Here is a 25,525-nt window from a genome sequence, read left to right on the forward strand (position 1 = left end):
TGACTCTGAAAAAAACTTTAATGTTTTTAGTTAATTTATGTAGGGAGTGGTACACTTTCAAAGTGCTAACTTTTTATATAACTTTATTATTTAAAAATATTAGCCAAATATTTGTTTGGAATAGATGACTTAAGGAGTACATTTTGAAAATGGAGAGAATAAACATTTAATACCTTCATGAAAACCAAAGAATTTGTTCTGCTTAGCTATTTTGCATACCACTAAAAAGAAGTTAAGAAGTCAGGACTTAGAGAGGTTTATCATCTCTAGCTATAACACAGTGATCCAGTCATTATTGATAACATAATGAACTTTTTGATTGTTCTAGTTCATTTTTAAGCAGTGTCCAGATGAATGCCAGTCCTTTTTTCCCCTCTTTAGTATAAAAGTAAATTAACTGAAAATCATACAACCATACTCATGTTCAGTTATTTTAATAATATGGCTCAATATCTCATCCTAAAAAAGAAATGGTGAGGAACAGAAGAAGAAGGGATACTGGATGATATATACTTTTTTCCTCTGGTAACTGAAGGTTAAATGGGTAGCAAACAGAATGCTTTAAACAAGATTGGTATATTGATTAAAACGCTGATTTAACAGCTCGCAATCTCCCCTTGGAAACCTGGAAAAGATAAGCCAGCTGCTGTCTAAGAGTGCTGAGTGTCCACTGAGAGTACACTATCTATCATCACAATATGGTGATGAGAGGTGTTTTATGTTTGTGTTAATTTCCCCCACTAAATCAGTAATTATTACAATCCTGTCCCTGCTGTTTACCCTGCAGCTGTTTTTCCATTTGTCGAGAGAGCGGGTGTTCTCTGAGGACCGCACACGCTTCTATGGTGCAGAAATTGTCTCCGCTTTGGACTATCTACATTCCGGAAAGATTGTGTACCGTGATCTCAAGGTAAAAAAAAAAAAAAAGCAATCAAATTTTGTTTTTTCAGAGACTATGGGGACAAACACAAAGTAATTACAAAGTTACACAGTTTTGAAAAAAGATTTGGTTTTGAGAAAAAATTGCCTTGTAGAATGTGCTTTACAGCATAAAGCATACCATTTTATTCACTAGTCTTAAGGCAGCTTCTGTATTTCTGAGTATTTGATGTGCAAGTTAATGTTTCTTAATTATATAATCTATAGAAAAAGTTTAATTTTTTAATAGGTGCTTTTAATTAAGAATAATATTGGGCATTTGCCTAAAAATTAAGTGAATTCATAGGTCAGTAAAACCCTTAAGATATTTAATTCTATTTTAAGATTTCATATGAAATCCTGTACTTAGAAACATTTATAGTCGATCAGGATGTTTAACGGGAATACAATCTTAACAAGTTTTCGTTTATAGTTCTTGATGGTCTAAGACCTTTAAGGGTTTGAGAATTCTATTTTCTAAAAAGTTTTAACATTTGGGGGCAGCTAGTTGGCACAATGGATAAAGCACTGGCCCTGGATTCAGAAGGACCTGAGTTCAAATCCGACCTCAGATACTTGACACTTACTAGCTGTGTGACCCTGGGCAAGTCACTTAACCCCAGTTGCCCTGCCAAAAAATTGAAAAATTAAATTAAAAAGAAGTTTTAACATTTGAAAAACATCTGGTTACTAATGTTGTATAATATGTTGTTAGTGATTTGTTTTTTCATAAGCATTTGAGGACCTTTATTAAAGTACTTTAGAATGTGTTAAAGTTATTCCCTCAATGACCTTATGAACTAGGCTTACTGATTTAAAATCAGGTATTATACTCTACTGTATACAAACCAGCATGTGAAAATTAAGGTCTATAAAAATGGGTAAACTGTGCTAATTTATGCTAAATATGGGTAAACTGTGTTAATTTATGCTAAATATGGCATGCCAAAGAATTCCTTGCCATTAAAAAGCACCCCAATACTTTCATTACATTATGATTTATTTGCTTCACCAAAGTAATTAGTCACAAATGACTTTTGAGGAACTCTTATGTTGTATAATATAATATGCCTACATAACTGCATGTAAAAAGCTCCCATCATTTCATTGTCATCCAGTGACAATATTTCTTAACTGACCTATTCTAGAATTTGGGTGGGGAGAGGCTTGGGTTGTCTTCATATCACATTCCTTTAATTTCTGGATGATAACATTTGGGAGAGATAGATAACAAGTATAAAAGTAGGTTTGTAGTATAGACAACTATAGTTAGCTGCAAAAGTAAAAAGAAGCATATAAAATGATGTTTCAAAGCAATAACTATAGGTTATTATTTTTAAGAAAGAACTATATTCTTTCTGATTAAGGAATGACTAGCTGCATAAGAGCACTGTAGAACATGGTAAAAGAGTTAATGTAGAGCTCTATGATATAGCTTACTTGATTTTGTCAAAGCTTTTGATAAAGTATCTCATGATATTCTTAGTGAGAAAATGGAGAGATGTGGACCAGACAGTAATACAGTAAGTTGGATTCAGCATTTGTCAAATGACCAGACTCATAGTGTATCATTAATATTTTAAAGTCAATGTGGCAGGAAGACTCCAGTGCAATATCCTAGCTTGACACTATGATGTTTACATTTTTTATTAATGACTTGGACAAGGGCAGAGATAGCATGATGGTCAAATTTGCCTGTGACACTAATCTAAGAAAAGTAGCTCACAAGTTGGATGACAGAATCAAGATGCAAAAAGGTCTGGGGTAGCTAGGTGGCGCAGTGAATAGAGCACTGGCCCTGGATTCAGGAGGACCTGAGTTCAAATCAGCCCTCAGACACTTAACAATTATTAGCTGTGTGACCCTGGGCAAGTCACTTAATCCCAATTGCCTCACACCCCCCCCCCCCAAAGAAAATTTACTAAGATGCAAAAAGGTCTTTATAAGCTGGATCATTCGTCTAAATCTAATAAGATGAAATTCAGTAGAGATAAATGTAAATTCTTATACTTGGGTACAAAAAATAAACTTCAGAATGTGAGAATTGGAATGACACCCCCTGGTGGGAGTTTGTGAGCTCTGGCCATGAGAAGAAACCATGTGACTTTAGCGTCTGGAAGTGACCTTTTCTAGGGTTTCAAAGGTCAGTTCGTTGTCAGGAAGTGATGTTTGCTCATGGGTCCTGTCTATCAGTGTTATCAGCCAATTAGCTTGGAGCTGTGTGTGTGTGGACAGCCCTTTTTCCTGTTTCTCAAGGGGTTCTGGGAGTAGCCGTTAAAGCATTGGCCTCTTGGGTTCCTGACCTTGACTTGAGGGGTCAGATGCTGGGGTCTGTTTAGATAGAGGACGTTTGCCTTTTACCTCTCTCTCTCTCTCCTCACCAGCTTCTGATTGCACTTCAGTAAATACTTAAAAGTCTAAACTCTTGCTAAAGCTTCTAATTTAAAGCGACCACTCATTAGATTTTAGTAGATTTTAGACATCATAGCTAGGATTTTAGCACCTTACAATAAGTACAAGATAGGGAGGCATGGTTAGATAACAATTTATCTGAAAAGATTTGGGGGCTTCAGTGAACCACAAGCTAAGAGTGAGGCAACAGTGTTTCATGGAAACTAAAAAAGCTAATACAATCTTGAAATGCATTAAGAAAGGTATACTTTTCAGTAATAAGAAGGTGACACTCCCTTTGTACTCTGCTCTGGTAAGACCCTACTTGAATATTGTCTTTAGTTTTGTGCACCACAGTTTAAAAAGGTGTTAATATCCAGTAGAAGGTGGCCAAAATGGTGGAAGGAAGGAAGGAAAGAAAGAAGGCTTTTTTAAACTGCATACTAAGTATTATCCACTACATCACCTAGCAACCTTAAGTCTATGTGATATGATAATTGACTGAAGGAATTAGTGGTCTTTAACCTGAAGAAGAGAAGATTTAGACGGATGCAACAGCTGTGTCCAAGCTTCTGAAAAGTTGTCACAGAGAATAAGGTTTGATTTGTTCCTTTTGGCCTTGAATGTCAGAAATAAGAGTAATGGAAAGAAATTGTAAAGAGACAACTTTAGGGGTTTTTTTGTTTTGTTTTGGGGGGATTTTTTGGCAGGACAGTGAGGGTTAAGTGACTTGTCCAAGGTCACATAGCTAGTAAGTGTTAAGTGTCTGAGGCCGCATTTGAACTCAGGTCCTCCTAAATCCAGGGCTGGTGCTTTATCCACTGAGCCACCTAGCTGCCCCCTCAAATTTAGGTTTTGATGTCAGGAATAATTTCCTAGTAATTCGAGTTGTCTGAAACTGTAATGAGCTGCCTTTAGAAATAGTGGCTTCCCCTTCAAAGGGGCAGTCTCAAGGAAGAGTTTTGCTTTCTACTTATTGTCTATGGACTAGACTAAAAAGCCACAGAGTTCCCTTCTAACTCTCAAATTCTGTGATTCTTTGATGTATTGACTTAGAAGTCATCTACATAGAGATGATCATTAAACCCATTGAGATCACAAAGTGACCTAAAGAAATAGGGCCTTGGGGGGATACCTAAATTGTATCCATGTTCTTTTTGTTTGTTTTTGTGAGGCAGTGAGGGTTAAGTGACTTGCCCAGGGTCACATTGCTAGTAAATGTCAAGTGTCTGAGGCTGGATTTGAATTCAGGTCTTCCTGAATCCAGGGCTGGTACTTTATCCATTGCCCCACGTAGCTGCCTCCCATATTCTTTTTATTATATTGCTTTAGGCTGTCTGTAGTTCTATTTGCAAGTAAGGGGCAGCTAGATGGCCTAGTGGATAGAGTGCCGGCCCTGGATTCAGGAGGACCTGAGTTCAAATCCGGCCTCAGACACTTGACACTTACTGGCTATGTGACCCTGGGCAAGTCACTTAACCCCAATTGCCTCACCAAAAAAAAAAAGAGAGAGAGAGAGAGATACAATATATGTATATATCTATATATACACATATGTATGTATAGATGCATGTGTGAGAGTATGTATATGTATGTGTATGTATGTAAACACTCATATACATATTCATACACATGCACACCCTTCAAAATAATTACATGAGATGACAGATTTAGGTTAAAATGGACTGAAGAGTCATCTAGTACAACTCCTTTTTGTAGCTAAGGAAAATGTGACACAGGGAGGTTGTGACTTTCCTAGTGATGGGGCCCGGATTAAACCCAGGTGCAGCCTAGTGGATAGAGTACTGGGGCTGAAATAAGGAAAAACCTAAGTTCCAATTCAGCTTCAGACACTTCCTAGCTGTGTGATCCTGGAAAAATCACTTAGCCTTGTTTGCCTCAGTTTCCTTATCTTTAAAATGATCTAGAGAAGGTAATGGCAAACCACTCCAGTATCTTTGCCAAGAAAGCCCCCAGTAGGGTCATGAAGTGTCAGACACATCTGAACAACAACAAAAACTGTGATTCCAAATCCATCACTTATCACTAGACGCTTTTCTCCATTTGCTGCTGAAGATACAGAACTAAATGAAGTTCTGAATTTTCTAAAAACGCAGGGGAACCCACCAGCTCACATTTCTTCATCACTAAGGGTTCACCAACAGCAAATTCATTGAAATCTTCTTGTTTTACAATATCAAATGGGAATGCTTTACACACAGATGACTAAACAGGGAGTGAAAAAAAAAGTGTTATACAATAGGTCCCAAGTTTGTAAGGGAGAAAAGATGTAACTATCTTGGCATAATACACTGATGTGACATCATCTTAAATGAGCCTGGTGAGAGCCTCAGCCTTAGAATCAGAAAGATCTAGGGTCAATTCTTGCCTCTGACACATGGCAACTCTGTACCATTAGTTAAGTAAGCAAGTCACTTAAAGCCCACAGCAGGGGCTACCCTTCTGCATCAGTGAACAGTGTTTCTACACTTTAATTTTCCCACAGCAAAATGAAATAAGAAGTCTATAGCTTACCACACAAAAATGTATTAAATAATATATGAAATTCACAAAATAGACAAATGTATACAAAATATAAATGTCTGGAAAACATAGAAAATAAAAACAGGAAATAATTCAGTATTTAATAAATGTACTTGGGAAAATTGATTAGCAAATTGGCAGGAAATTAATTTAGACCTACAGCTTAAGTAATACACCTTACTGAATTCTAGCCAGATGATAAACTTTAAGTACTTTAAAAGAATGGAATCATCATGGAGGTAAGAGATGACAAGGAAGGAATATGAAGAGGACTTTTTCTTTTTTTTTCCCCCCATAAAAGTATTTTATTATTTTCCAGTTACATGTAAAGATAGTTTTCAACATTTGTTTTTATGAGATTTCTAGTTTCAAATTTTTCTCCCTCCTCGGCTCCCTAAGACAGCAAGCAATTTGATATAGATTATATATGTACAATCACATTAAACATTTCTGCATTAGTCGTGCTGTGAAAGAAGAATCAGAGCAAAAAGGAAAAACCCCAAACAAGAAAAACAAATAAACAAAGAAAGAAATAGTATGCTTCAATCTGCATCTAGATTCCATAGTTCTTTTTTTCTGTATTTGGAGATCATTTTCCATCATGAGTCCTTTGGAACTATCTTGCACCATTGTATTGCTGAGAAGAGTCAAGTCTATCACAATTGATCAACACATAATGTTGTTGATTCTGTGTATAATGTTCTCCTGGTTCTGCTCATCTCACTTAGCATGAGTTCATGTAAATCCTTCTAGTTTTCTGTGACATCTGCCTGCTCATCGTTTCTTACAGCTCAATAGTATTCCATGACATTCATATACCACATCTTGTTCAGCCATTCCTCAATTGATGTGCATCCCCTCAATTTCCAATTCCTTGCCACCACATAAAGAGCAGCTATAAATATTTTTGTACATGTGGGTCCTTTTCCCTTTTTTATGATCTCTTTGGGAAAAAGACCCAAAAGTGGTATTGTTGGGTCAAAGGGTATGCACAGCTTTATAGCCCTTTGGGCATAGTTCCAAACTGCTCTCCAGAATGGTTGGATCAGTTCACAACTCCACCAAAAATACATTAGTGTTCGAATTTTTCCACAGCTTCTCCAACTTTTATTATTTTCCTTTTTTGTCATATTAGCCAATCTGATAGGTGTCAGGTGGTACCACAGAGTTGTTTTAGTTTGCATTTCTCTGATCAATAGTGATTTAGAGCATTTTTTCATATGGCAATAGATAGCTTTGATTTCTTCATCAGAAAACTGCCTGTTCATATCCTTTGACCATTTCTCCATTGGGAAATGACTTTGATTCTTATAAATTTTATTTGATTTCCTAATATATTTTAGAAATGAGGCCTTTATCAGAAATACTGGTTATAAAAATTGTTTACCATCTTTCTGCTTCCTAATTTCAGATGCATTGCTTCTCTTTGCACAAAAACTTTTTAATGTAATCAAAATCATCCATTTTGCATTTCATAATATTATCTCTTGTTCGGTCATAAAGAAGAGGACTTTTTCAAAGGAAGATGCAGAATTGGTTAATAATCATTTGAAAGGATCTTCAAGCTAATAATTAAAGAAATATAAACCTTTAAGATACAATCTCATAGTCTTCAAATTGCCAAAAATAATTAAAATCAGTGAAATTGTCAGCAGGGTTTCAGCAAATGGCACACTCTCACTTTCTTGTAGAATTGTGAAATGGTAGAATCATTCAGGAGAGAAATTTGGCAATTGGGAGCAACCAACAAGTAACCATAAACTTTGACCCAATGATTCCATCATAGTGCTATGATTTGTAGTTCCCAAAAAAGAAATAACTTGAAGCAACATAAATGTTCAACAATAAGGAAATGATTAAATACATTGTGGTGCATTAGTGCAACCAAGTACACTAATGTGATTAATACCAAAATTTGAGAAGTGTATAGAAATCAGGAAACACCTTTTTTTGTTTGTTTATTTGTTTGGTTTTGGCAGGGCAATGAGGGTTAAGTGACTTGCCCAGGGTCACACTGCTAATAAGTGTTAAGTGTCTGAGGCCAGATTTGAAATCAAGTCCTCTTGAATCCAGGGCCAGTGCTTTATCCACTGTGCCACCTAGCCTGCCCCCAGGAAACACCTTTTTAAAATAATTATAAATAAAAAACCCAGAATCAACAGCATGGAATCCATATCAATTACAATGATATAAAAGCAAAATGAAAGAATCCTGATGTAGACTTCAGTGTACAGTGGTTAAAAAGTTATTGTGTTAATTTATTCATTGAAATAATTTACATATAGTTACAAAACAAGTTTCGTTCATTGCATTGTTGTTCAGTATTGTTTATAATAAATCATTTAAAAAAGTTAATAGCCTATATATTTGCTTAAACCTTTTTCTATCCACAAATATTGATTCCATTATGAATAACTATGAATAACCTATAGAAGAAAAGAAACTCTTAACATTAGCCCTTTTATAAATCAGGTTGTTCTATCAGAAAAATTATAGGATTTTAAATATTATTAAAAAGTAACTGATAGGAGGCAGCTAGATGGCACAGTGGATAAAGCACTGGCCCTGGATTCAGGAGGACCTGAGTTCAAATCTGGCCTCAGACACTTAACACTTACTAGCTGTGTGACCCTGGGCAAGTCACTTAACCCCAATTGCCTCACCAAAATAAATAAATAAATAATTAAAATGAATTAAAAAAAAAAGTAACTGATATAGGGGGCAGCCAGGTGACACAGTGGATAAAGCACCGGCCCTGGAGTCAGGAGCACCTGAGGCCAAATCCTGCCTCAGACACTTAACACTTACTAGCTATGTGACCCTGGGCAAGTCACTTAACCCCAATTGCCTCACCAAAAAAACAAAAACAAAAAAAAACAAACCAAAAAGTAACTGATCTAAAATTCATTGAAATTTATATTTGTCTTGATTTTCTAATCTTTTGGTCCATGGTGATTGATTGCTTGTTCAAAGATGATTCTAAGTTCCTTCATAGCTCTAACATTACTTGACTATATGACATTTATGGTAAGAGCTGTGACACCTATAATTGGATCTTTGTCAATTGCAGAAAGGATTTTTGTTTTATTGGGGGGTTTTTTGTTTTGTTTTGGGTTTTTTATGCAGAAAGGATTTTTAAGTCCTGTGAACATAAGTAGGGATATCTAGATCCCCAAAACATGGTTTCCTTTCTCCCCTCTCTTCCTAATTATAGTGGTTCTGGGACTTTTATCTTCTCTGATAGAGTTTGCTGTATTTGTGGCTAAGAATTCAGACACCACAATTCTTTACCTTATATTTACTTTCATAAACTTCTACCAGATATTTTACTGCTTAAATGGGGAGAGGGCTGAGTGAGGGAAACAACTTATTGCTGTCACCTTAATAATGTTTTCCCCAAGCTGTGCAGCAGTTGAATGATTAATCAGAATTTCAACAGACACCAATAACTTTTTGAATATAACAGGATGCCTAAAAGTCCTGTAGATGAGATATACCAGTTGACTCCTTGATAGGGTACTCACACATATCAGTGACAGAATCTTTCTATTTTATATTCATCTTATTTTCAGTTCAGATAGCAACTTTTAAGCACAGAGGTACTAATAAATAGCCTCTTTGTCCCAACCTGATATGTCAGCCAGCAAAAAGAATGGAAGTGGACGGAGCAGCCAAGAAAATAACCTCTTCATGACTTTGTATTTAAACTAAATCATAAAATCCAATAATACCCTTCCCCAACTGTTAACATCCTTTATTATTGCTTATAAAAGCCCTAAAATGGTAAAGATTCCCTCCTCATATGTTCTCAGAGAAAACAAAGAATAAATAATAAACCCCTAAATAATGCTGGTAGTTAAATATAGCCTTTATAACAAAATCTTACCTCTTGCAATCACGAGTCTGAACCTAAGACTAATATAAATTATATATGTGTGTGTGTGTGTATATATATATATATATATATATATATATATATATATATATATATATATATATATATATACCGGTTCTTTCTTTTAAGACAAACTGCAGTTACAGAGTCACATGAAACAAATAGTGAGTTGCACATAAACTGATAAGATTGATAGTAGTTATACAAATTAATTTAAGAAAACTTTATTTCACTTTTACATTATAGATACACTATTACACTCTTACTTATATCTAGTTCTTTACTACAGTACAGTATAATACGAAAGAAGTTGTTTGAAGCAGTGAGATGGCACAGTGGATAGAACACAGGGCCTCGAGTTGGGAAGAAACTAGTTCAAATTAGCCTTTCACTTACTAGCAGGGCAAGTCACTTAACTTCTCTTTGCCTCAGTTTCCTCATCCATAAAATGGGGATAATAATATCACCAGGTGGCTCAGGAGAATAGAGCACTGGGCCTGGAGTCAGGAAGACTCCTCTTCATGACTTCAAATCCAGCCTCAGACACTTAGCAGCCATATGACCCTGGACAAGTCAGTTAATCCTGTTTGCCTCAGTTTCCTCAGTCAAAAGGAGCTGGAGAAAATAATGGCAAACCACTTTAGTATCTTTGCCCCTTAATGGGGTCATGAAGAGTTGGACATGACTGAAAAACAGCAATAACAACATCAAAAATCATAGGTTCAGACTATCAGGTTTTGTGTGTAGATAGTCTTATAACTTGAATTGCCTATCTGATTGACTGACTATTACATCCCTTATAGTAGTTAAATCTGTCAACTCTATACCTAGGTATATTTTCACTAAGAGAGTCAAACTGATTTTTATTTCTTATTGTAGCTCTATATGTGTTTGTGTGTATACATGTATATAAAATAAATGTGATCTCTGTATGTTTATGTGTGTGTGTGTAATAAAACCCGAGCCAGAGCTCTTTTATCTATGTGTATATATATCAACACACATTGATTTATGAATGTAAGCATGGATATTATCTCTCCATTTTTATGTTTAATAGTGAAGAAATTCATCAAAATTTTACTTTCCTTGAATCATAAGGTTTAGGTTGGATTTAAAGAAAAAACTGCAAAGATTTTGAAAAATAGTAGTAGATTCCTATTTCTGTGGATTGTTTTTAAAAAGATGCTCATCTAACTGAAATGATTTAAGGAAAATTGTTAAGTATGAAATAGGAAAGTTTGTTAGTTGACATTCTTTTATTATGCTTCTCTTAAAAGTGGAGCTTTGTAGAAGAAACTCTTAGCCTTTCCAAGTTTCACAGTCTTGAGTTTTCACAACTTACATAAAAATGACTTTTCAAGCCATAGAGTCCTTGCTCGTTTTAAAGGGTTTTGATCACAGTTCCAAAATTTTTAATGTACCTTTTCGCCCTCTACAAAAGTAGGAATATTATAGGAGCTATAATTTTATCCTTAATCTGTAACGTACTGAAAATGTTAGTGAACTTTGAATACATTTCCCCTCTCCCAGAAATGTGTTGTTGAAAACCAGAGAACAATTCTAAAACTTTCTTTCTTTCCTGATACACAGTTGGAAAATTTGATGTTGGATAAAGATGGCCACATAAAAATTACAGATTTTGGACTTTGCAAAGAAGGGATTACAGATGCAGCTACAATGAAGACGTTTTGTGGTACACCTGAGTACCTTGCACCTGAGGTAGGTTGTAGGAACTTGAAGAAAAAAATCCATCTTAGCACAACTATTTTATAACAGGAAATGTCTTGCTACATATTTTGGCAGGAATTACAACCAAATAGAATTGTATTTCACTTGTTCAAAGTATTATTATGATTTAAGCAATTCGTAAATATTAGCAGGAAGAGACTGATAGTAGACAAGTATATTAACAATATCATAATGATCCCTTTTCATATTGTTTGTATCTTGGATCTTTCTACCATATTTTGAATCATTACTCAAAATATCATACTTATGCCTGATAAATTTTGATCATATAAAACTATATGACTTCTTCATTTATAAACCTTATGATGAACTACACTTGGAAACGAAGAAATAATCATAAGTGACTACACAACATAGGTGCTAATGGTGTTTGTTAACAGCAATTTATGTCAACAAGATATCTCCTTTGCTTGTATTAAAATCATGTAAGATTCCTTAAAAGATGTAACAATATACTTTTTGTTTGTTTATTTACACTCTAATTATTCATATTAATCAGGACATAAAACAGGGAGAGGTATATTGGCCAAAGGTATTTGCCACTGCAATGGAGAATATCCTCTTCAGAATTCAAGTGGAGGAGGAATTTCTTAAAGATGTTAAGGTCTCCCACATGTTGTTGCCTTGTTGATGGCATAATGCTGATTATATCAAGCCTTAGAACACAAAGAGCCATTTAAGTGAAATTCCTAAGCAGCCAAAAGATTTAGGCCTCTCTACACTGGAAAAAATAAGTTGATGAGGAATGCCTATTTAGACTAAAATATGCAGTTGGATGGAGTTGGTCCCATCAGTACATATATCTTGGACAGACATTGCACATAGACAGTGAGTTGGGCCCAGAATTGAACAGAAGGAGGAGAGCAGGCTGGATTATCGCCTTCGAAAATTGTGTGGTATGTTTAATGACTTCAAGTTTCTTCTTGAAACAAAGGCTCATTTAGAAAAAAATAAGAGTATTCTTCTGGTGATGCTGCATGACTAAGAGCCATGGAATTACACATTCATTGAAAACATTGTTGAAGTTTAACCTAAGGGAAGTGGAGAGGCATTTTATGAGGGTTAATAGGCTGCAGCACATTGCCAACTAAGAATAGTACAAGAGAAGCAATGTAAAGGATATTTTAATATAAATGATTAAGAATAAAAGATAAACTGGTTGTGTGGTAAAAGATAATATATGAAAATCCATATACTCTAGTAGAATCCATTTAATGATAGAAGACCTAAAGGCTGCCCCCTGAATTGAGGGGCAATTATATCCCAAAGGAATGACTATCAAGTCAGCTGTATATGTTGGGGTACTAGAGACCATCCTACTTTATCTTAATTAAAAACCAGGGGGGCAGCTAGATGGTGCAGTGGATAAAGCACTGGCCTTGAATTCAGGAGGACCTGAGTTCAAATCCAGCCTCAGACACTTGACACTTACTAGCTGTGTGACCCTGGGCAAGTCACTTAGCCTTCATTGCCTCGCAAAAAAACAAAACAAAAAAAAAACCAATCTTGGGGCAGATAGGTGGTACAGTGGCTAGAACATGGGCCCTGGATTCAGGAGGACCTGAGTTCAAATCCAGCCTCAGAAACTTAACACTTACTAGCTGTGTGACCCTGGGCAAGTCACTTAACCCCAATTTTCTCACCCCCCCCCCCAAAAAAAAACAGCCTGTGGGCATTCGTCTTTGTTGGGCTACTATGTTAAAAGCAATCCAAGGACACACACACATATGTATAAATGTGTGTGGTACACACATGTATATATAAACTATACACACATATATGTACACACATTCATATACATACATTGCTTTATTTCCATTTTGAAAGAAAGCATGACATTTTTACTGAGATAAAAATTTAAAGGTAGGAAGAGACTGATCACCCCCACTCATTTTGCCAAGGTAGAGTCTAATTCATCTTGTTGTACAGTACAACTAAATATGGGGCAATTGTTTTTTTTTAACCAATTTAGTACCAATCCCAGCATGTTAGGTAAACTCCTTTTGAAGATTTATGGGAGCATATGGACAGTTTCCTTAGTGAATAAGAGAACATCTGAGGGTGTACTGATGTTGAGGAGACCACAGATCAGTTGAAATATTTAGAATAAGAGAAAAAAGTTTTAAAAAAGAAAGGTAAGAAGATGAATGGATTACATTCTGTAGTAGCTGTATCATCTTGTTTTATGTCAAAGGAATACCCAGCTGTTTACACATTTACATATAGCAGAGTGAGGGTGGTAAATTGCTTGAATTTGGAAGTTCTGAGCTTCAGTAGACTAAGCCAATCACATGCCCCCCCTAAATCTGGCACCAACATGGTGAACCCTCAGGACAGGAGTTAAGGAATCAGGCAGCTTAAGAAAAAGCATACTAACCAAAAGAAATAATATTTGTGAAAGTGCCTTTCATATTGTTGTTCAGTTGTGTCAGAATCTTTGTATGCTGCAAACCTTTTCCTTTTCCATTGGATTAAGGCAAACAGGGGTTAAGTGACTTGTCCAGGGTTACACAGCTAGTAAATGTCTGAAGCCTATTTTGAACTCAGGTCTTCCTAACTTGAGGCCCAGTGCTCTATCCACTGAGCCACTTAGCTGCCTCCTACCTGACACATAGTAGGTGCTAAATAAATGCTTATTTCTGCCCTCCTCCCAACCCTAGTCAGAAACAAAGTAGGTTAAAGCTTCCATGATGATTAGCATGGGGGTCAGCCAAAATAAAGAGACCCAGTCCCCCCCAAAATTAAATAAGAATGAGAAATTAAAATTAAAATTTACATAGCAACAAGTAAAAACATTGGTCTCCAGGAAACAGAGGTTCTGGTTTATAGTATACCACCATTCAGCCAAAAAAAATGTTCTAATTTAGAGGTCAAGGAGTCATATGTTTTGAATATGAATGTTTTCTAAAGGCTAAAGAGAAAATAGTCATTGTTAAATATTGGGAAGGAATTGTTGTTACAAAATTGGTATGACTTATTAGTATTATTAGTACTCATTATTATATTTCCACTGGAACATTTTAGTTAATTAGAGGTATAATTTGCATTGAGAAAATTTTGAGTTTCCTAAAATCAAGTACAAATATTTTAAATATAGTTAATTTCCAATAACATTTATGGAGACATTAGAAGCATTCCTCCTGAAATATGAAATATATTAAAATTAGAATTTTGATTTCAGTTGATATGTCAACTAAAAATTCAGAGAACACTATTCCATGTTATATCAGATACAAACATCATGCTTTTTATAATGCTTTTGTTTTAGGAAATGTAAAGGAAAAACAAGTTGTTTCTCCAGAATTCATTTGTCTGTGCTATACATTTGCCATATTTAGCTTAACAGAATTAGTATGTTATAATTAGGGGAAAATATTTCTAAAGGAGATAATTAATCTCATTTCAGAAACAGATGATCTCCTAAGAAACCAAGATATTGTTTCCTATGCAAATGTACACAAGAACAAAAACCAAGAATGCACATTAAGAAGACTCAAATTTTTAAAAAATAGGCTTTCTGTTAAAAAAAGAATTATCAATTACTCTGTTATTAAGAGCATGGTTTGTGTTTCTTGTTTTTAAATACTTTGTAAAATCATTTTACAGAATTTGATGTTATTAAAATGAGCTCCATCCCCTCAAGGATTAGAAATCAGGATGTACAGTTTATAGTGTTGATGGGTGATCTTTAGAGGAAAGTAATGAACACCATTACTTTGGCTCCTTTTTGAGGTTGCTGACTCTTGAAATAACTAAATTTTCATAAAATTTTAATATGGACAATGATAGTAACTAAGGTGCTACTTTGATACCTTTCAATGTGATGGTGTTTGCCCTGGGTTCTTGCAAGTAATGTATGCAGAGTACTAGCTTTCAGAGAGCCTTCCATGCTACTGAGGCAACAAGTGTGGCTCCAGTGATGTTTTTTATCCACAGCATTTCACGAAGATTGTTCACCTTATGATTAAGATGTTGTGAAAGAATGTATTTCAACTTCAGTATTCCGCAGATTTTTGAAATATTTGTCATACACATCACTTACATACTTATTGTAGCTTACAACATAAATGCTCTGCTTTTTGAAAAACAAGTTTAACTCAAGTCTATTAAGATGTGTACACCACTTACCCTTGCTGAGTGAGATTTCCTACTCTCAATTACTCTATTCTCTCTAAACCTGTCTCCTTTAGGTAGTATCTTTCAGGTTCATTTGAGCACTGGAAACATTGAATATATTATTTTCAGTGCTTAGTAGTCATAAAAATAGTAATCTTGTTTCAGACCAGAAATATTTTCACATGAGTACTAACTATTGACTCCTTCAGAATGAACTATTCTAACCCGGTTCCCATTTCATTTTCATGTAGAATGGTATCATTTCACAAAGTAAACCTCTTGTTGCAAGCTACTTCTAGACATCTCTTGCCTACCTGTATGATACCTTGACATTGTTATGGTGTAGTCAGATACTACAAATGTAAACTAATTGATGGATAGACAAGATTATTCAAAACCTTTTTGAGAAACAAGTTTATTTTGCTTTTAAGATAAGTAGTTAAGACATTTTCAACATGTGGTTCAAATTTCACATAGCCAAGAATGTTTAGTTGGGGTTCAATTGAAAAAGAATCTTTAGAATAATAATTTACTTTTTACTTAGATTCTTTGCATTAAATTTTTAATTGCACTCAGATTTGAAAGTAATTGTAGCTGGGTACAGAGACAAACATACTTAGTTTGTGTGTGCCATTCATTAAAACTAAAATGTTAGAATACTCCTGTATCCTATTTTACTTTGATAACATAGGTTGATGAAGGCCAGAGTCTCTTCGGTTTGCAAAGTTTACCTTTTGTTTTAAAATCATGTTTTTAAAGACAGCCTTGGCAGATATATAAATAAATACTATATTTAATTTAACATTTTCAAATGCATAAGTGGTAGAATTTGGAAAAGGTATTGTGCTAGAATTTCTCATATTTACAAAGATTAAACTTGACCTGAAATAAAATTGACCCCACATATATATTTCAGCAGTGAATATTGTATTTTCTCACCCAAAAAGTTATGGAATAAAGTAGAAATAACATGTAAACTCTTGCTGTTAAATTTTACTATTTGGTATGGCTCTCATTGAATCTACACTGTTTTATGCGGTGCTAATTATTTAGAGTCTCAGCTTTGGTCTTGAGTTAGCAGTACCTGATCAACTTTCCAACTGTAAAACAGTTTGAAAATCAAATGTAGCTTACATGCAAGACCCAACAAAATTAAAAGTGTTAAGTACGTTTTGGCAGTTCACTTTTATTATGCCCAGTCCTCAAATGTACCAGCAGATAATCATCTGAATGTTAGTTATTTTTCACATGCTTATGTGATCACACAAAAAGTACATGCTAAAAAGAAGCAGATGGTGACAGATGGGGAAGGTTGAATAAGGTGGTTTTGGAAACCTAGAGAAATGCACTTCTGTAATCGTGTCAAAATAAAAATTATTTGATAGTCAAGTTAGAACTAACAGAAAGACATTACAAAAATGATTCAATTGTAAGGAAATGTATTTTAGCAAGGTTCAGCTGGTATTTAGAAAAATGTCTACAGTTGTATTTCATCCAAGTGTAAAATATGATTTTTATTCAGTAATGAAGGGCGTTATTTTGTTGCATTTTTCTTACTTTTCTAAACACCTCTGGAAAGTACATTTACCTCTAATTTTACCCAGCCCCTTTGGTGACCTACTTATATAATACCTTAAAACCTGTAGTTATGACATCAGATTGTTTTAATAACTTTTATTTCCAGTTAGAAATATTTGCTCGAATATAGTGTAACACTATATGGAAAATATAAATAATGAAAATAAAATTATTGGAAATTAATAGATTTTTAAAAATACTCATATCCAGTGCTAATAATTCAAATATTTTTTATGATTGGGAAGAGGTGGAAGTGCTGGGCAAATTAAGAGTAAGTAGGGGTTGTGTTGATTATTTTTTTTAGTAAGTAATTTGGTATTATATGTAGCCAATGCGATTAATTGTTTTGTTTTTCCTCCTTTTGGCGAGTGTAATTATATTTTACTTACAATAAGTGACACAAAATATGTCTGTCATCCTAAAGTGTAAATATATCCTAATCAGCTTTTGTTTCTGAGCCTTTAAGGCTTCTAAAATTGAGGCCAAAAGAAAGTAAGTACATTGACACCTAAGGGTGAACCACTGGGTACCTAAGGGTACCCAGTGAAGAAATATCAGCAGATATAATTGTGAGGTGACATGCATAATATTTTACACTGTCTTCCTTAAGAATCCATGAGATACAATGAAGTTGTCATCTTAAGATTATGCTTATATTTTTACAATTTTCAAGCTTTTTGTGAAAAGAAAAATCTCCAGCACTTAGCACAATGACTGGTATAAGTAGACTCTTAATAAATACTTGTTGACTGACTTACTTGGTCATATAAGTCAACAAGTCTTCTAGCATATATTAAACCTCTCACATGTGGAAAGCCACGTGCTAAGTTTTGGACAACACTAACATACATACACACATTAACCTTTCTTCCATACATACAAAAACCTTTTTATACATAACCTTCAAGAAAATATCCAATTTTTTCCCAAGGATTTTTATTGATTGGTACTGATTTAAGTAACATTTGTTTTCTTAAAGGTACTCTTCAGGTATTGCTTTTTATGATGTTTCTATAAGATTCTTATCTTTTATTCTGTGGTTGGGGGAAAGTAATAGAAAGGATCATAGCGACCTTTTTAAATAGAGGTAGCATTTATATTTTTAATTCATATTTAAGAACATCTACACAGCCATCATAAGTGAAAATTCTTAGGTGGAAATATTTAATGCTCCATTTCTTTGCCAAATTATTTTGTAATATTTCTGGATCTTCTTAAACCACTGCCTTGTCATTAGCTCTGGTTCAAATATGAACTAAAATTACTTGTGTCCTTAGTCCAGAAGCAGCCACATGGAGTGTCTGTAGCACCAAGACGTTTCCTTGATTGATGTGCTTTCTCCCTTGGCTATAACTCTCAGAGTTCCTGCACCCATGCTCTTGCTCGGGCAACTTTGTAATTCTGTAGCTTGCATATGAAATCTAAATAGGAGCTTTCTGAAATCAGAGAACTCAAAGCAAAATCTCCACAACTTCTTCTTGTCAGTTTGCAGCTATTCCTCATTTGTTTTTCCTTAAGTCACAAAGAATTCCATTCAAGGTATTTGCAAAGACTGAGCTAGTTGTGGTATCATAGTAGGCTCTTCATAATGGAACAATAGGAAACAAGAGGGACATGGCTTTTAAAAGTAATTTCATTGATAAGATTGCTTCTGTATCCTTCTGACTATTTTCTCTTCAAATATCTTTCCAGTTGGAGCTGCAGTTTGCTTTTTAAGCACAGTGCCTTTGAAGTGTGCATGTGTATGTATGTATGTATGTATGTATGTATGTATGTATGTATGTATATATGTATGTATTAAGGTCAAGCTCTACAACTTAGTACATTCTAATTCATAGCAAATGGTATTTGCATTTTCGGTCTTATAAGAATTTTTAAAGCAATTGAGAACTGCACAGGAAAAAAAAAATTACAGTGAAAGTACAAAGTAGCCAAGATGTAAATGATACATTTTGAAGAGAAAAAGAATATATTCTCTGTATTGTAAAGAAGTTCAAACTTATATTACTACATTTTTTAAAAGTTGAATTAGGAAATCCTTAATTGTCATAGTTTTTGTCAAGCAGATACCTTTGATGATAAAAGTACATGATAGGCTTATGTTGATAATAAAAAGGGTATGCTAGTCACCTGAAATACAAGGTTAATAGGCAACATTTTAAAAATGAATTAACAGTAATTTGGTGCATCTAAGTTCGCAGTTTACTTTCACAACATAGGTGTGCAGACAGTTTGTTTAGATGTTTAATTTTTCCCCCCATCTGTTCTGTCAAAATTATTGATTGAGCAGTAAGCCACTCCAGGGCATGCATTACCTCCTTATAATTGCATGCCTTAGGTATATTGTGTGGCCCTGTGAGCAAGCCGAGAGAGATGTTCCTTCAGCCACCCAGTAAATCCTAATTGGAATAAGAATGATTCATTCACTCATAATGTGAGGCGAAGATTTTTTTTAAAAGTTCCATTAGTTAAATCCATGTATTAGAAATGTCAATTCCCCATATTCTCTTGGAATATGGGATCTCCTGTCTCTAGGTCACTATTTAAAATATTTTAAGAATAATAATTATTCTAAAGGAAAAAAAAAGCAAAGGCTGCAGAATAGTCAGAGTAGTGTTAAAAAAAACAGTTATTTTTATCTAACCACTTTAATAGGAGGAAATATCCATATCAGATAATTCACTGTTGTGGAAAGTAGTATACTATTTCTACCTTTGGCCTCCCAGAAACTTAATTCTCTACATGGCAGTTCTGGCTCCTGGTAAAAAATTAAAAGGAGTAAAACCTTGTTTCTATTAATAAATTGGTCATTAAGCATTTATTAGATACCTGATATATGCCAGGGACTGTGCTATGTACTAGGAATACAGAAATAAAAATAAAATAAATCTTGCCCTTGAAGAGCCTATCAGGGAGAGAAAACATAAAGATATGCAGAATACATACCCAATAAGAACAAGGTAAATTGTGAGAATTAGGAAAGGCTTCATGTAGAAGGCATATGTTCGGTAATACTCTTGTATTATCACAGAGAGAGTACATATTCTTTCCTTTTCTTCTTCTTTCTCCCCCCTTTTAATCTTATCTTAGAATCTGACTGACTATAATTGTTTGGTAAAGGTATACCAGTAGCTGTTAAGGACTTTTGTATAGAGGGGGAGTCAATAAGCAGAATTCTCATGTTTCATAGACACTTTCTATCTGTAATGAGAACTAGGACAAAGCCTTGGTTCATCCTAGGCAAGTTTTGAAAGTTGTATTCCCCTGCATTTGAAATTTGTGCCGATGACTATTGTCCACTAGAGTTTAGAGCCTATGCTATAACACAGGAAGAATTTGGTTTAATGTAAAATATTTACATACCATTAAAGAAATAATTTTCTGGCCTTGATACGGTATTCAGCATGACCTGGTTCATAGTAATTTCACTTTTCATGTACTAACTGAGTGACTATGGTCATTTAACCTCTTTGTGCCTTTAAGCAACTCTTTAATCTTACAAAGTGCAGCAAAGTTGTAGTCACAGGTCTGGAAAACAAAGTTTGCCTTCATAATAATGACAACTAACATTTATCCAGCACTTTAAAATTTGTGATTGTTTTGCACGTATTCTATCATTTAATCCTCAACAACCTACCTGTGAGGTAGGTGCTGTTGTTATTACTATTTTACAAATGAGGAAACCAAGGCACTGAGAGGTCAAGTGATTTGTTCAGGTTTATACAACTTAAATATCTGAGCCAAGATTTGACTCAGGTACTCCCTAAGACTATTGTAATTTGAAATATAAGGTGAAAAACATACTTATAAAATGGAAAATACATATGGATTTAAAACTTGATTTAAAATTTTACTTTAATGCTTTATAACAATGACTTAGAGCCTTATTATCAGTATCAGAATTTTACCTGAATGTTATGTGCTATAAGGTCTTATATTAATGCCTAATCCTGATAAAGAAATTATTAAAAACCTTTGAAGGATGTTTCCCATGATGGGTTGTATGTCTTTATCCTTTGACCAGCCTCATACTAACTATATTTAGAGAGGCTTATCACTGGAAGAGTGGCCAGTAGGGGACCATTTTTTTTTTCCAAGACAACAGCTCGTAAATATCATATACCAAATTAAGGAGTTTATGATTCGCATTAGTAAAGGAAGTACCAATGATAATAAAATCAAAAATCCTTGAAGTTTTTAAGTAAGTTTTAAGGGGCTTATTTTGACCCATAGCATTTTCATATCAATACAATAAATTATATTTATTGGAATTCTTCTGTATGTTTAATATTTTTTACTTTTGAGTTACATCATTTGTTACCACTGAGTTTGAATAACTCCTCATTCCAATCAAGAAATAATCACAGTTGAGCCTTTTTGATGAGGAAAATCAACCGAGACCAGAAAGAATATGTGGCCCCTGCCAGATACTGAGAAACATTGTGCACAAGGAAAATTTAGTGTAATTTTGAGAAAGGGAATACAATTAAAGAAAAAAAAGGAAAAGCTGTCTTTAAAGGATATAGTCCATTGAAGGTAGTGTATTGTGTCATAATAGAGTATTAAGGAGGGAGAAGAGAGTGAATTCGTTGGATGAGCAGTCAAAGCTTATTCCAGAGCATATTCCTGTGGATAGAAAAACATTTTTTTTAAATCATTTCCTTTTTAGGATCATCCAGGCTGTGATTTTTTTAGATAAGTAAGGGATATGACTATATGAGTGTGAAATTGGACAGAAATCTTTCTTATCTTAAAGACATGAACTAATAGTAAAGAATCCTTCGTTAAAGGAGACTGACTGCTCTATGCTCAGGTGGTGTTTTGTTTTTTTTAATAATCCGTATAACTTGAATTGGCATATAAAGCTAACAAAGAGTACATATTTTCCTCAGAAATAAGTAATATCTCAAATGCTTATAAACGTAGCAATGTGTGTGATATATAATATTACACATTGCTACTTAAAGATTGCATGTTCAGAAGGAAACATTTATATTTTGGGAATTGGTATTCATTTTACAAAGCTGTATAAAATCTATTTTACTTTAATTTGAAACAGATTTTTCTACAATGCACTTTAATTTTTTCATTTGCTTATTTCTCTTCAAAAATAAAACCTTTTTTATGCAGTCACTTTCCCTTCTGGCTGTAAACCAGGTATTTAAACAAAAATAAAGGGTTGCCAGTTTTGCCAGCTGGGGATGAGAACCCGGCTGGTGATATGCGGGTTCGGGAGGCAGTTAATCCAGCTTTTATGCTTTTTATGGTTTTATGAAAAAAGAGGTTAAAAACCACATTTGGCTCTTTTTTTGGGACCACTGTTTTGTTGCTATTGTGGGAATGCAGTAAAAGGTTTGCTGAGACCTAACATTTTTTGTTGTTATTAGGTGAAATCCTTTATAAATTAGGTATATCCCACATGTAGTATGCCCTTCTTATTGGCTATGAGTTATGTCCTTATGTAGTAACCAAAAATTTGGGACATTTAATAGTTATACCTGGATAACTTATTCCAACTTAAGTATACTAAAATCTCTTATTCCTTTAAATTATTTTTTTCAACTTTATAACCATAAGTTTTATTTCACAAAAGTGAAAATAAATTCTTAGTATTTAACATGGTTTTTTCCTCCAAAAGTAAAAAGTTACATTTGGAGTATGACACCTCCCATATAATTTCTTGGATTATAAACTACCTAAGGTTTTACTGGTAAAAAGAAGGTATTACATGCCTCCTTTATTAAAGTAATGATTAATGTTTCCCCTAGTTCTCTTTTTTCCCCATCCACTAAAACAAAACCAAAAAATTGCTTTCAGAATTCCTTAGATTTTGCCTAATTGAAATCTTGACTTTTTCTTTTAAAAACAATGTTTTTAGGCAATAAGATTTTTATTGTGTGTTTCTACATATATGTATATGTGTGTATACATATATATGGATATATGAAATTAATCTAGTAATTAGTATAGCAGCCACTCAGTAGATTCACATTTTATGGATTCATTTTTAATTCTTACCTTTGTCCTTAAAAATTCCTCAAATATTGGATGACCCTTTGGCCTCTAGATTTTTGGTAGTATATAATTACTTTGTAATTTCAGACTTATTTATCTTTTGAGCCCAGATTTATACTTTGAATAACATTCTAGCTCCTACTCCTTTCTTCCTACCCCCCCACCCCCCCGCCCCGGAAACTGGAAAGAACCTTGGATTGGAATCAGAAGACCAGGGTTTGAAATCTGGCTCTGCAACATATTATATAAGTGAATTGAGGGGGTTGAAATAGATAACCACTAAGTTCCCTTGAAAGCTCCAAGTTTAGGCTGTAACAATTTTAATATGTTGGCTAAAACTCTTAAAATGAATAAAAAGAATAGAATAAAATAACACCATAAAAATCTAAAAAGTAAAATTTCTGTTGAATTAGACAGGATAAAAATTTTAATCATGAATATGGTTATATTACTCTATCCTATAAACAACTGTTGACTATCTTCTTAGAAAACAACTCAGAATTTCTTTTAGGAAATAAATTTGTTCCATATAATGTCTTGGATCTGGATTTTCTTTTCCTTTCTTTCCCATGCAATCATTCTTTGCTATTTTTTCTTCACACTGTCTGTTGGTATAAGAACTTTCTTCTTAGGGTTTAATATCTCTGGAAAATTTCTCTCTAAAAGAGACAGTATTTACATGAGACCATGTCTGAAAGGAAAGATCTAGCATTGGCTGTTCCACCTTTTCATTCTATCAGACATTTACAGAAAAGGATTTCTGAATCATTTAGAAAATCTAAATGTCTGTTTTGTCTGGTTGTCCATGTCCATATCATGTAAAACACTGAGATCAAAAAGGATGTGTTGCATTTAATTAATACAGCTTATCCTGATTTATTCACAGTACTAAGATTTCTTTTTAAACCTGTTATGTACAATGAGATAATTTAAATGTCATTTTTCATATAATAAGAATGAAGTTCATTGGATATTGTGTTCATTTAATATATCTTTGTCTAACTATAATGGAGTTCTGTGCACTGATGAATTGTCTAATTTCTATTATTTTCAAAGTTTTTCCTTAAAACTTTAACTATTTAAGAGCTCAAAGATGTTTAAAAATTCATACAAAGGCTATGAGTATGTGTGTGTTCTTTCTTACATTTGTTTTCTAGGCCCTATAAATAAAATCAGCTTATCCCATTTCTCTTCATCATTTAGCAGGCAGAAAATTCTTGGATTTCAGTAGGAAATTAAGGTCTTTTAGAAGTACTTAATCAATAGGCTCTCAGATTAACCTGTGATTTGAAATTTAGCAGAAAGGAAATCAGGAAGTGTCACTAGTTAGATCCATATTTCATATTTTGATCCATTGGTATTCTTATGCTTTACTTACTTGGCATACTATATTGTTGCTCTTTCCTTTGTGTGCGTGTTCAGTAATAGTTTCTGGATGAGAAAACATGGCTTGTAAAAGTCAAATATTTGGTATAATAAAGGGCTACATATGATAGAATCTCAGAACTGCTTACCTAATCATGGAAGTGGTGAAATATTTTTGAATAAAAATACGTTTCACCAAAATTACTTAAAATGTAATGTTTAATTATTTTCTTCATTTCTCTTTTAGGTATTAGAAGATAATGACTATGGCCGTGCAGTGGACTGGTGGGGTTTGGGAGTAGTCATGTATGAAATGATGTGTGGGAGATTACCATTCTACAACCAGGATCATGAGAAACTTTTTGAGCTAATACTAATGGAGGACATTAAATTTCCTCGAACTCTTTCTTCTGATGCAAAATCCTTACTTTCAGGACTCTTAATAAAAGATCCAAATAAACGGTAAGGCTCAAATAATTCTGATTGAAAATAAATATATTCTTAAGCTTTTCCACTGGGGTACCTTTTGAAAAAGCTGCCAGATAATACTTTTTTCTTTTACCATTTCAGTCTAGAGCATTTATTATTTTTTTTTACAAAATCCTTAGATTTCCTCATTATTCTCCTTACCTGTGTTAAGGGCTAAAATTCTAGCTAAACTGTCTAAACTATTTAATGAGTGGTCGCCAATAAATTATAAGCCTTAGCAAGAGTTAGACTTTTAAGCATTTATTAAGGAGAATAAGAATTTTGGTAAAGAGAGAGAAAGGCCTAGATTCCTATCTATTAAAGGGAGAGCACATTTCTAGCTCCGCTCTCCACCAGAGTCCCAAGGAAAGAGCGCGCGAGACTGAGCGTGCCAGTCTCTTCCTTCCTCCTCCCACTACCTGCGTCACTTCCTCACGCCAAAGAAAAGACTCCTGGTCTTGCCCTCAAAGACCTTCGCTTCATGGG

The 25,525-nt window shown here is 34.0% G+C and overlaps 1 protein-coding gene across 4 annotated transcripts in view; it reads left to right on the top strand.

The window, feature by feature from the left end:
• AKT3 (AKT serine/threonine kinase 3) overlaps positions 1 to 25,525 on the top strand; it is a 388,701-nt gene that overhangs the window by 317,512 nt on the left and 45,664 nt on the right. For all 4 annotated transcript variants that reach the window (XM_044002303.1, XM_044002302.1, XM_044002305.1 and 1 more), the window contains 3 exons: positions 788 to 910; positions 11,339 to 11,467; positions 24,819 to 25,033. In XM_044002303.1, coding sequence (XP_043858238.1) covers positions 788 to 910; positions 11,339 to 11,467; positions 24,819 to 25,033 — 467 coding nt within the window. The remainder of the gene's footprint in view (positions 1 to 787; positions 911 to 11,338; positions 11,468 to 24,818; positions 25,034 to 25,525) is intronic.

Source organism: Dromiciops gliroides, chromosome 4 (genome assembly GCF_019393635.1).
Source record: "Dromiciops gliroides isolate mDroGli1 chromosome 4, mDroGli1.pri, whole genome shotgun sequence".
In the NCBI taxonomy this organism is placed as follows: domain Eukaryota; kingdom Metazoa; phylum Chordata; class Mammalia; order Microbiotheria; family Microbiotheriidae; genus Dromiciops; species Dromiciops gliroides.